General features: G+C 59.7%; 1 protein-coding gene across 11 annotated transcripts in view; it reads left to right on the top strand.

The window, feature by feature from the left end:
• The window catches only part of CHD3 (chromodomain helicase DNA binding protein 3), a 28042-nt gene that overhangs the window by 5419 nt on the left and 10857 nt on the right, over positions 1-11766 (top strand). For 6 of the 11 annotated variants that reach the window (XM_049637003.1, XM_049636999.1, XM_049637006.1 and 3 more), the window contains exons 2-17: positions 2250-2362; positions 2887-3057; positions 3252-3376; positions 5386-5669; positions 5883-6013; positions 6182-6332; positions 6494-6690; positions 7000-7233; positions 7428-7631; positions 8130-8341; positions 9242-9373; positions 9741-9840; positions 10253-10444; positions 10584-10784; positions 11133-11270; positions 11501-11622. In XM_049637003.1, coding sequence (XP_049492960.1) covers positions 2250-2362; positions 2887-3057; positions 3252-3376; positions 5386-5669; positions 5883-6013; positions 6182-6332; positions 6494-6690; positions 7000-7233; positions 7428-7631; positions 8130-8341; positions 9242-9373; positions 9741-9840; positions 10253-10444; positions 10584-10784; positions 11133-11270; positions 11501-11622 — 2707 coding nt within the window. The remainder of the gene's footprint in view (positions 1-2249; positions 2363-2886; positions 3058-3251; positions 3377-5385; positions 5670-5882; positions 6014-6181; positions 6333-6493; positions 6691-6999; positions 7234-7427; positions 7632-8129; positions 8342-9241; positions 9374-9740; positions 9841-10252; positions 10445-10583; positions 10785-11132; positions 11271-11500; positions 11623-11766) is intronic. The other 5 variants (XM_049637000.1, XM_049637007.1, XM_049637005.1 and 2 more) reach the window with 3 other exon arrangements.

Below are 11766 nucleotides of genomic sequence, written 5' to 3'. Positions count from 1 at the left end.
GGGGGAAGGGAGCAGGAAGCCCAAAAACTCATTTCTTCTCCCTCCCCCTTCTGGCAAGTCTCGAGAAATAATATAACATAATATATAGATGTGATTCCGTGGGGGTGGGGGTGGGGAATGATTGTGGGTGGTGCGGAAAATTCTGGTAGTTTCTTTGCAAAAGGTCTGAAAATACAAACCCACCCCCTGCGTGCAGTACGCATGTGCAACAGACCTATTATGGTGGTGCGTTGTGGGGGAGGGAGGGGAATTTGAGAAAAAATAAATATATGTGTGAGAGATTGATGGCGAGATTAGGAGGGGAGCGGGGCGGGCGGGAGGCGCGGCCCGGGGCCTGGCTCCTCCCGCCTCCCCCCTCCCGCCTCCCTGGCGCGCCTGGCCCCGCCCCCGCCGCGCGCCGCCCTCCGCCCCGCCCGCTCCGGGCTCGGAGCCGGGGTGTGGGAGAGTCTGGGCGCCCGGCCAGCATTGAGTGGCTGCTGAGACCGAGGTTGGGACTTGGATTTGCTTTATTGCCCTCCCTTTCCTTTCCTCGCCGTTGCTCCCCGCCTCTCCCCGCCGCCGCCGTCCTCCCCCCCCCCCACCCCGAGTCCGGGAGCCTCCTGCCGGGGCGGGGAGTGCGGTGAACTGGCGGCGAGGTCCCGGGGCAGGTGCCCCCATCCCCGGCGGGGCGGGTGGCGGCCCGGGGCCTCTTCCCTGATGCGGAGCCAGTTGGCCTGCCCTCGCCACCGCCCCGGCGGCCTCCCGTTTCCATGTTCACATTAACCCACGTCTGGGGGGGGTTAGGGCGAGCTGGCCACGGGGCAGGGCGGCTCGGTGACTTCCTACTTTCCTACTCCAGCCCGCAAGCCGACTTCACGGCCCCGGGGCCCTTTGCCGGCTCCCCCCGCCCCCAGCCCCGTCCTAGAATGCCTCCCTGCACCAGGGGGACGCGGGATGTCTTGAGGACAAGTGACATTGAGGAAGGAGGTGCTGGGATCCTGAGGCAGTGGAAGCCCTGTTAATTGTGGCTAATTTCCCCTTGGCCCTTGTGCCACGAAGGATTGTGTGTCCTAGAGCAAGGGGCTGGGCCAGGCCCAGGCCCAGGCCCAGGCTTTCCTCCTGCATGGCTGCCTTGGCCCAGCTGGGACAGGTCTGGCTGGTTAGGCTGGTGCTTGCTGGAGGGGGGAGGGAGGCCATCAGTGTCTTCCCCAGACTGGCAGGGGTCATGGAGAAGGGGGGGGGGGAGCATCAGGGAAACCCCCCCCCCCCCCGCCCCTGCCTGGGGAGAAAGCCAGGGACCTAGCCCTTTGCAGGTACAGGCTGTCCTCTGGATTTGCGCTCACCAGTATGTTCAAGTGCTGGTGCCTTGGAGGACGCACGTGCAGGGTGTGTCTTTGTCTCGTATCTTTGTTTGGGTCTCCCTCACAGCTTCTGTGTGAATGGGACTAAATTTGGAGACGAAGGGTGAGACCAGGGGACAAAGGGTGGGGCCCCTGAGCTCTCTAAGAGAGCAGGGGTATGGAAATAGATCTGAGGGAGGGTTCCAGGCTACTTGGGAAGAGGAGGAATGTTCAGGGAGTTGTGGAGACTTTCGTAGGGTCAGGGTGTGACGAAGGAGCCAGACACTGCGGTCCTGTGGGCAAGACGTGAAAATGACTGGCGAGGACTGCTTTTCCTCCAAGGCTGTGTTGGGGTGACAGGAGGCTTGGCGATCGTCTGCGGAAACATAAATAGAGGCCTCCCTCGTGGCAAAAAGGATGTGAGGGCCCCGGGGTGTTAGTGTGAGAACCCAGGTGTCCACCTTTGGCTCTCCCCTCTCAGCATCTGGCTTAGGGAGCTGCCAGCTTGTGTCTCCCCACTCCAAGTGCTGGGGTCAGGCCAGGCCAGCAGCTGGGCATGGCTTCCCCGGTTCCTGGGCAGGATGCCAGCTGGCTGAGCGAGGGGGAACGCAGGAGGGGCCCTGGCGGCGTCTGAAAGGACCTGCCACAGTCAGAGCCCATGGCCTGGAGCCTGCTCCCTTGTTAGTAGGAGGGGAGAGGAGGGAGTGGTTTGGCTGCTCTTCCCTCCTGACCCCTGACCTCCCATTCAGAACCCAAGCGCCCCAGAGTACTCGAAGCACTCTCTGTGCGCACGCAGCGAAGGGAGGCAAGGTTTGGAGGAGTTCGTGGCCGAGTTCCTGGAGAGTTGGGAACAGAAGAGGTGAGGGAGGGTGAGGTCTAGGGGCCGCCGAGACTGGAGGCTCAGGGTTTCTGGTGCTCTCCGCTCCAAAGATAAGGACGACCTTCGGCTGCTGCCTTCGGCCTTGGGCGTGAAGAAGAGAAAACGAGGACCCAAGAAGCAGAAGGAGAACAAGCCAGGGAAGCCCCGAAAACGCAAGAAGCTCGTAAGTGTCGAGGACTCCCGTCTCCACAGCGAGGCTCGGCAGACCTGTTCTCGGAGACCCGCGTTACCTCTGGTCCCCGTTACCGAGGGTGGGGGGATCCTGAACTCAGGGAGGTCTGACGCCCCTCCCTGCTCTTGCTGGCCTGGAGCTCGTGGATGGTGAGGGCAGGGGGCGGTGGCCAGGGTGGGGGGGCTGACTAGCCTCACTCCCCACAACCCAGTAAGAGCCCAGCTGCCCCCGGGACTTGCCTTAGCAGCAGGGAGTAGCAGTTGAGAGCAGAGGCTGCGGAGGCCAATGGGAGCCTGGTAGTTCTGTGTCTTCTTGGTGGCTTGTTTAGTTGTCCGTGCCTCAGTTTCCTCATCTGCAAAAAAAAAAAAAAAAAAAGTGGATAAAAATAGACGAGTTACTATCTCCAGGGATCTGTCGGGAAGACGAAAAGAGAGACGGTGCACGTTGTGTGCTAAGAACAGTTCCTGGCACGTGGTGGGACTGGAGAAATGTTATTTTTACTTCCCCTCCCTTAGGACAGTGAGGAGGAATTTGGCTCTGAGCGAGATGAGTACCGGGAGAAGTCAGAGAGCGGAGGCAGTGAATATGGAACCGGACCAGGTCGGAAACGGAGACGGAAGCACAGAGAAAAAAAGGAGAAGAAGACAAAGCGGCGGAAAAAGGGGGAGGGCGACGGGGCGCAAAAGGTAAGTGGGATTCGGGAACCAGGGGGACAGGCCCCGGGGAGCGAGGGAGGGCCGCAAGGAGGGGTGCGCCGTGGAGGGGCTGTACGGGGATGGGCTGGAGAGCCGGTGGGTCGGTGGGATGATGGGGGCGGGGGAGGGGGGCCAGCGTGGGGGCTGCGGAAGCACCTGCCTCCCTGAAGCTTCGTGTCTCCCAGCAGGTAGAACAGAAGTCGTCAGCGACTCTGCTGCTGACCTGGGGCCTGGAGGATGTGGAACACGTGTTCTCCGAGGAGGATTACCACACGCTCACCAACTACAAAGCCTTCAGCCAGTTCATGAGGTGCGGGAGGGCTGGCGCGTCCTGGTGACCAGACGCTTTCACTTAGGGAGGCCCTGAACCCCTCTAGAGTCGAGATAAAGGCTAAGAGACTGCTCCCCAGAGAAATGCACAGCGCAGACACACAAAACCGCGCACAGAACTCCAGAGATGTCCCAGACTCCTACAGACCTAGGGACCCCAGGCAGGACCCCTGCACGGGGTGGGGCGGCGGGGGGGGGGGGTTGGGTGTCATTCCTGTGCTAGGTGAGAAAACTCTCTAGCGACAGAGCACAGCGAGGGCCGACAGACCCAGTTTTCCCGAGTCACTTCTCTCTAGACTGAGGCTCAGAGAGAATATCAGTGTGGCCCGATTGCCTGGTTATCCAGGCCCCCGGCCCTTCCTCGGGACCCCGCGAGCATGGAGAACGCATCGCTGGCTGGGGAAACTGAGCTTCAGTGACTCCCCAAGTAGAACAGGCCAGAGTGGACAGGCCTTCCGGGGAGCAGGCGCTTTAAATAGTGCAGTCCTCTGCGGGTACAGGTCCTGGCTCCGTCTGGGGCCCAGTTTCTTCTTTAATGTTCAGTTTCTGAGTCTGTAAAATCAGCCCCGTCACACCATGTCCCTCATAGGGGGTCTTGCGGGGAGTTGCTGGGGTAAAGAAAGCCCAGGGCACTCTCAGGGTCTTCCCAGGCCCCGCCGCCCCGGCCCCTCCGGGGAGTGTGCCATACTGGGTAGCTGTCCTCGGTACTGTGTCTCCCCTGCCTCACTGCTTAGGACAGTGCTTTTGTGATCACCGAGGTCACCTGTGTCCTCATGAGACTTTTAACACCCCACCACAGAGCTCCACCTGCCACCCTTTTGGGCTCCACCTGCTGGCACCCATTCATCAGGGCCCCTGGAGCTTACTAGAAAAATGCAGAGGATGTTGGCAACATGCAGTATTAATTAAAAAATAGTTTTTCCTTAACGTTTATTTGCTTTTGAGAGAGAGTGTGAGCTGGGGAAGGGCTGAGAGAGAGGGAGACCCAGAATCAAGCTCCAGGCTCTGAGCTGTCAGCACAGAGCCTAAGGCAGGGCTCGAACTCACAAGTTGTGAGATCATGACCTGAGCCGAGGTCAGACACTTAACCGACTGAGCCACCCAGGTGCCCCTACATGCAATGCAGTATTATCTTGAGTATGAAAGGCATGATGCATGAGAAAGTGTTCTATGAACTGTCAGATAGTCTAAGTATCTTTACTGATATCTTTTTTTGTTTGTTTCATCCTTTGTTATTTTCTGAGAATTTGTTTTCTTTTTCCCTTTTTTTATATTTTTTGTTTATTTTTTTTTTCTTTTAAGCTTCTTATTTACTTTAAAAAAATTTTTTTTAACGTTTATTTATTTTTGAGACAGAGAGAGAGAGACAGAGCATGAACGGGGGAGGGGCAGAGAGAGAGGGAGACACAGAATCCAAAGCAGGCTCCAGGCTCTGAGCCATCAGCCCAGAGCCCGACGCGGGGCTCGAACTCACGGACCGCGAGATCGTGACCTGAGCTGAAGTCGGACGCTTAACCGACTGAGCCACCCAGGCGCCCCTTCTTTTTTTTTTTTTTTTTTTTTTTAATTTTTTTTTTTAACGGCTTCTTCTTTACTTTTAAAGTGACCTCATTCCTGGGGCACCTGGGTGGCTCAGTCGGGTGGTTAAGTGTCAGACTTCGGCTCAGGTCATGATCTCACGGTTCGTGGGTTCGAGTCCCGCATCAGGCTCTGTACAGAACACTTGCTCAGAGCCTGGAGCCTGCTTCGGATTCTGTGTCTCCTTCTCTCTCTGCTCCTCCTCCGCTTGTGCTCCGTTTCACTCTGTCTCTCAAAAATAAGTAAATGTAAAAAGAAAAACAAAAAACTTAAAGTGACCTCATTCCTAACAGGCCGTATTTTCGCCACCCAGGAACTCTAGCTCGTTCACAGACTTGGTTGCTGAGGGGAAATGGCAGTGTTCCCGGACCATCTGGGAAGGTTCCGAGTCTTCTGCTTCTATGTTTCCAGGCCCCTGATTGCGAAGAAGAATCCTAAGATCCCGATGTCTAAGATGATGACCATCCTTGGGGCCAAATGGAGAGAGTTCAGTGCCAACAACCCCTTCAAGGGGTCGGCAGCTGCCGTGGCGGCGGCCGCGGCGGCGGCGGCCGCAGCTGTGGCTGAGCAGGTGTCAGCTGCCGTCTCATCGACCGCCCCCGTAGCACCTTCCGGACCCCCCACCCTTCCAGCACCTCCTTCTGCTGATACCCAGCCCCCACCCATCCGAAGAGCCAAAACCAAAGAGGGCAAAGGTGAGGAACTCTTCCCTCAGAACAGCGGCCACCCCGCTGTCCCGACTGCGCAGCCTCAGATTAGAGCATACGATTGTCTTGTCTCCTTGGCCCTGTCACCGCAGAGACGCTTTCCAGGAAGAGGCTGCAGGGAGACCAGAGGCCCCCGTGACCTCCGTCATTCCAGGGTGTCGTGACCTCTGCTCTTTCTCCCTCACCCCACTCCTCGTTCAGGTCCAGGCCATAAAAGGCGGAGTAAGAGCCCCCGAGTGCCCGACGGACGCAAGAAGCTTCGGGGAAAGAAGATGGCGCCACTCAAAATCAAACTAGGGCTGCTGGGTGGCAAGCGGAAGAAGGGAGGCTCGGTGAGCGGCCCCTGAAGTCCGCTGAGCACTGGGGAGGAGGGGTGTGTGTGTCCAGGGCTGGGGGTCCGGACGCAGGGGTCCACGAGGGAAGCCGGAACAGGAGCCAGAGGCCTGGGGCGGGCAGCGGCGTGAAGCCGGCCTCCCTGACCACCACGGGGCTATGGGCAGTATGTCTTTCAGAGCGACGAGGGCCCTGAACCCGAGGCTGAGGAGTCAGACCTGGACAGCGGCAGCGTCCACAGCGCCTCGGGCCGGCCTGATGGCCCTGTCCGCACCAAGAAGCTAAAGAGAGGCCGGCCAGGGAGGAAGAAGAAGAAGGGTGAGGGGTGCTCGCTGTGTGTGGTTTTGACAGCCTGCCTTCCTGCCGTTCGTCCGTGATCTTCGTTTTTCCACGCTGTCTCCTTTATTCAACCCTTCTCTCTCCCCGTCCTCCCTCTCTCCTTCTCTCTCCGTGCCCCGTGCCTCCCCTGGTGCGCGCAGCAGTCCTGGGCTGTCCCGCAGTGGCCGGGGAGGACGAGGTTGACGGCTACGAGACGGACCACCAGGATTACTGTGAGGTGTGCCAGCAGGGCGGGGAAATCATTCTGTGCGACACCTGCCCTCGTGCCTACCACCTCGTCTGCCTTGATCCTGAGCTTGACCGGGCTCCTGAGGGCAAATGGAGCTGCCCCCACTGCGTGAGTACGCGGTGCCCTCGGGGACCCCAGCCCCACCCCCCATCTTCTTCCTGCCCGCCACCCCTCCCCCCCATGCTTGGGTTGTTCGGTGCCAGACGTGTGAGGTCCCGGCATCCTGGTTCCTCGCCCCCTCCGCCTCCGCCACCCGAATCCACGGCCTCGGAAACTGAGGTGTCCCGCCCCTTCGTTCGCACCCACCTCCTCCGCGCCTCTAGGGTTTAGGTGGCCCGTCTTGGCCTCTGGCTTCCGGTCTCGCCGCTCACGTCCTTCCTTCCTTCCACCTGTCTCTGTCTGTCCCTGGCCTCCCAGGAGAAGGAGGGGGTCCAGTGGGAGGCCAAGGAGGAGGAGGAGGAGTACGAGGAGGAGGGAGAGGAGGAAGGGGAGAAGGAGGAGGAGGACGACCACATGGAGTACTGTCGCGTGTGCAAGGATGGCGGCGAGCTCCTGTGCTGTGACGCTTGCATTTCTTCCTACCACATCCACTGTCTGAACCCGCCCCTGCCTGACATCCCCAACGGTGAATGGCTGTGTCCCCGATGCACAGTGAGTGCGCCCGCCCCACAGCGTCTACTGGCGGCCTGACTCCTCTCCCCTCTCTGGGATCCAGACACCCAGCGCTCTCCTCTCCCCCCCCCCCTCCCTTGCCCTTTGACTCCCCCGCGGGGCCCCTGTTCTCCTGCTCTAACGCTGGGCTGTGTTTGCCTCTGTGTCTCCTCCTCGCGCGTCTCCCCCCCAAGTGCCCCGTGCTGAAAGGCCGCGTGCAGAAGATCCTGCATTGGCGGTGGGGGGAGCCACCCGTGTCGGTGCCGGCGCCCCAACAGGCGGATGGGAACCCGGATGCCCCGCCCCCCCGCCCCCTTCAAGGCCGATCCGAGCGAGAGTTCTTTGTCAAGTGGGTGGGACTGTCCTACTGGCACTGCTCCTGGGCCAAGGAGCTTCAGGTACGAGGCCCCTCCTCTCCCCCTCCTGTCACCCCCTTGGCCGCTGCTGTCACTCGCTCGCCCCTCGGGCGCCGCGGTCCCACACCCCTCGCTCGCCCTCACGCTAGGCCTCTGGCCCTCCTCCTGCCGTTGTCTCCACGTGTGGTTCTCTGGCTCTCCAATCCTGTCCACGTCGGCCTCCCTTAGCTTTCCTCCTCCGAGAAAACCTAGCCTTCCTTAGCTCACTGTCCTTCTGTGTCTGTAAGCACGTGTTACCAGCACGCTCAATCTTGCTGACCTCTTCCCTGCGTCCTTTTGCTCGTTAGGCCCTCGCCAGGCCCTGCCTGTTCTGCCTCGCGCACTGTCCGTTCTCCCGCTTTGGCTTTCCGCGTGTCTCGCCCCCTTTCACAGCCCCTTCCCCGGGCCGCTCCCCCCCGGGGCCCTTCCCTGACCCCCCACCCCACTTTGTCCTCTTCGGATGCCGGGACCATCTCTCCCCCGTCCTCTGCGTCCCATCAGTTGGAAATCTTCCACTTGGTGATGTACCGGAACTACCAGCGGAAGAACGACATGGACGAGCCCCCGCCGCTGGACTATGGCTCTGGCGAGGACGACGGGAAGAGCGACAAGCGCAAGGTGAAGGATCCACACTACGCGGAGATGGAGGAAAAGTACTATCGCTTTGGTATCAAGCCGGAGTGGATGACCGTCCACCGCATCATCAACCACAGGTGAGCCTGTGGCCCGTGGGCAGGCCTGCCGGGCTGGGCCGCTCGTGGTGGCGGCCGTGGCCCCGCATTCATATTTGTCCAGAACCAAACGCCTGCTCCCGCTGGATGACTCCCTTTGGGCCTGTGTCCTCAATGGGACAGACCAGGAGGAGAGTCCGGGCGGGCGCGACTCTTCTGTCGTCGCCTCTAATCTAATGACACGCGAGTCTGGGTGTCGGGGCACGAAAGCAAACGTGGAAAGCGTGGTTTAGCCAGGCCACTGTTTGTGGTAGCAGTCCTTCCTTCGCGGGACTTGTTACCGCCCGGCGTTATTCTAGGTGTTCACCCATTTCGTTGCTGCCTTCCACGGCAGAATGTGAGCTCCGTGAGAACAGGGTCACTTGTCTGTTTTGTTCACTGCTGGATCACCCCTGCCCGGGACGGTGCCTCACCCCTCATAGGCGTTCAGTCGATACTGATGAGACGAACAAACGATATAGAAGCCCAGGGATGTTTTCTGATAGTTGATTTTTAAATTTTTTTGAAGTCTTTATTTTGAGAGCGAGCACAAATGGGAAGGGGCAGAGTGGGGGGTGGGAGGACAGAGAGAATCCCAAGCAGACCCCAGCGTGGGGTCTGAACTCACGAACCACGAGATCATGACCCGAGCCGCGACCAAGTGTCAGGCATTTAACCGACCGAGCCACCCAGACGGCCCTGATAGTTGATCGTTAAGAAGCCATCCGGAAAAAGTTAGGGCGGTCTTCGGCCATCCTGCGTTCCCCTGCAGTGTCCCACCGTTGAGGATGAGGTGACAGATGCTACGTGTTTGCTGCTGACCGTGTTTGTTAACGATTTCCGTCTATTTGGTCCGTGTTCTTTTTCTCCTCCTGCTCCCCCTCTTGGCCTTCCGCCCCACAGTGTGGATAAGAAGGGGAATTACCACTATCTGGTGAAATGGAGAGACCTGCCGTACGACCAGTCAACGTGGGAGGAAGATGAAATGAACATCCCTGAATACGAGGAGCACAAGCAAAGCTACTGGCGACACCGGTGAGGGAGGCAGGTCGTGGGCCAGAGGGGGTCTGGGGCCGGGGCGTGAACGCTGACCCTCAGGCTGAGCGGAGGTACAGTAGGGACAGGCGCCCCACCTGGCGCGAGGGCGGGGTTGTCCGCGGTGGGGCCGGTAAAGAGGCGGCGTGAGGAACAGAGGGAAGATCCTGAGTGACGGGGAAGAGGGTGCTGGGGCCGGGGGAGGGTCGGCTCCGGAGGTGAAATCGAAGGGGCGATGGCGAGGAGCCTGGGGGAAAGGAAGCGGGAGGAAGTCAGGTTGAGGGGAAGCGGGATGTAGGTCTGGAGGGGTTCAGAAGAGGGCGAACACTCGAGGAGCAGGCCTCGCTCAGACCCGCTCTGTCCCCAGAGAACTAATTATGGGGGAGGACCCGGCCCAGCCCCGCAAGTACAAGAAGAAGAAGAAGGAGCTGCAGGGCGACGGGCCTCCCAGCTCTCCTACGAACGACGTGAGTCCTCCCACTTGGCCCGTCTCCCGTCTCTAGAACCACGCTGATGGACAGTTTCCCAGGGGCTGTGGACAGGACTGCCCAGTTTCTGCGAGCTCTCTGAGCGGTAGCCCCTCCCTGCTGTGTCCAGCCTTGTCCCGGGAGTGGCTGGGAATTCTGGCAGTTTGCGAGGAAGCCGCTGGAAGCAGCAGCACGCAGGGCTCCCCCGCCGCCAGCCACCTCTGTCGTGCTGCCGGGGCTGGCTTTCAGGAACGAGGGGGAGGTCCTGGAGACTAGAACGTTCACAGGCTCAGGCCTAGTGGAGGCAGTCGTCGTCCACCTCCCCGTCGGTGCCAGGGCGAGGGCGGAGGAGACCAAGGACCCGAGGGGCCCCGACCGTCCCCTTGAGCGTCCGGACTCCTTGCCTCCACAGCCCACAGTGAAATACGAGACTCAGCCACGGTTTATCACGGCCACGGGAGGCACGCTGCACATGTATCAGCTGGAGGGCTTGAACTGGCTGCGCTTCTCGTGGGCTCAGGGCACCGACACCATCCTGGCCGATGAGATGGGGCTGGGCAAGACCATACAGACCATTGTCTTCCTCTACTCGCTCTATAAGGAGGTGCTGGATGCTGGGGCCCCCGAGGGGAAGAGCGGGGAGTGGAGGGCCCTCGAGGGCAGAGGATGGCAGGGAGGAGCGTGGCAGCCAGAGGACTGGGGTCACATCCGGACTGATGGTCCCCCCTACCCTCGACCCCCAGGGCCACACGAAGGGTCCCTTCTTGGTGAGCGCCCCACTCTCCACCATCATTAACTGGGAGCGGGAGTTCCAGATGTGGGCACCCAAGTTCTACGTGGTGACCTACACGGGGGACAAGGACAGCCGGGCCATCATTCGGGAGAACGAGTTTTCCTTCGAAGACAACGCCATCAAAGGTGGCAAGAAAGCTTTTAAGATGAAGGTAGGCCCCTCGACCTCGTCTTCTCTAAGACCCTCAGCTCTGTTATTTCTCTGCCCCAACCCCGATTTTAGTTTCTCGGCGCTCTCCCTCCTTTCCTCCACCTACTCTCACGCTTCTGCTCTCCTGTCCTGGAGACGTAGGGCGTCCGTTCTGTCCTCACTGGCCATGTGTTGGTGGTTCGGGGGCCACGTTCAGGAATCCCTGCGTGGAGTCAAAGTTGGAGGACAGGCCGTCTGGCTCCTCTTTGGCAATCACGGCCAGGATGGGGTGTCTGGTAAAGAACAGGGGTGGAGGTCTAGGCGCCTGGGTGTCGGGTGGCAGCCGAACGGACAATGGCTGTGTTGGCAGAGGGAGGCCCAGGTGAAGTTCCATGTGCTCCTGACATCGTACGAGCTGATCACCATTGATCAGGCAGCACTCGGTTCCATCCGCTGGGCCTGCCTTGTGGTGGATGAAGCCCATCGGCTCAAGAATAACCAGTCCAAGGTGAGCGAGATACCCAGAGCTCAGAGTTCTGCTCTACTTCTAAAAAGGAAAGTTCTGGACTTCCTGTGGTCCGGAAGGCAAGATGCCTGGGGACCTCCGGTGGGGAGAGAGGGACAGACTAGGGATTCGGGGCCTCTCATCCTAAAGGGAACCGGAAAAGCGGATACCGTGGTCCACCCACTTGCCAGTAACGGGCCCGTTCTCCCGCCTTTCCTTGCCCCACTTTCTAGTTTTTCAGGGTCCTCAATGGCTACAAGATAGATCATAAGTTGCTGCTGACAGGGACTCCATTGCAGAATAATCTGGAGGAGCTTTTCCATCTGCTTAACTTCCTCACCCCCGAGAGGTTTAAGTAAGTGACTCAGCAGGGTGGTCTGCAGAGATGAGAAGTGGAGGGACGGGGAACCTGAGTGGGCAGAGGATTCATCTAAGTGAAGAATGGAGCCTGAGGTCAGGGGCAAAGAACCTGATGGGCTTGTTCAGTTCCTTATCTTCT

Source organism: Panthera uncia, chromosome E1, assembly GCF_023721935.1.
Source record: "Panthera uncia isolate 11264 chromosome E1, Puncia_PCG_1.0, whole genome shotgun sequence".
NCBI classification, from domain to species: domain Eukaryota; kingdom Metazoa; phylum Chordata; class Mammalia; order Carnivora; family Felidae; genus Panthera; species Panthera uncia.
The sequence above is the reverse complement of the archived record's forward strand: the minus strand, read 5'-3'. Positions and strand labels throughout refer to the sequence as shown.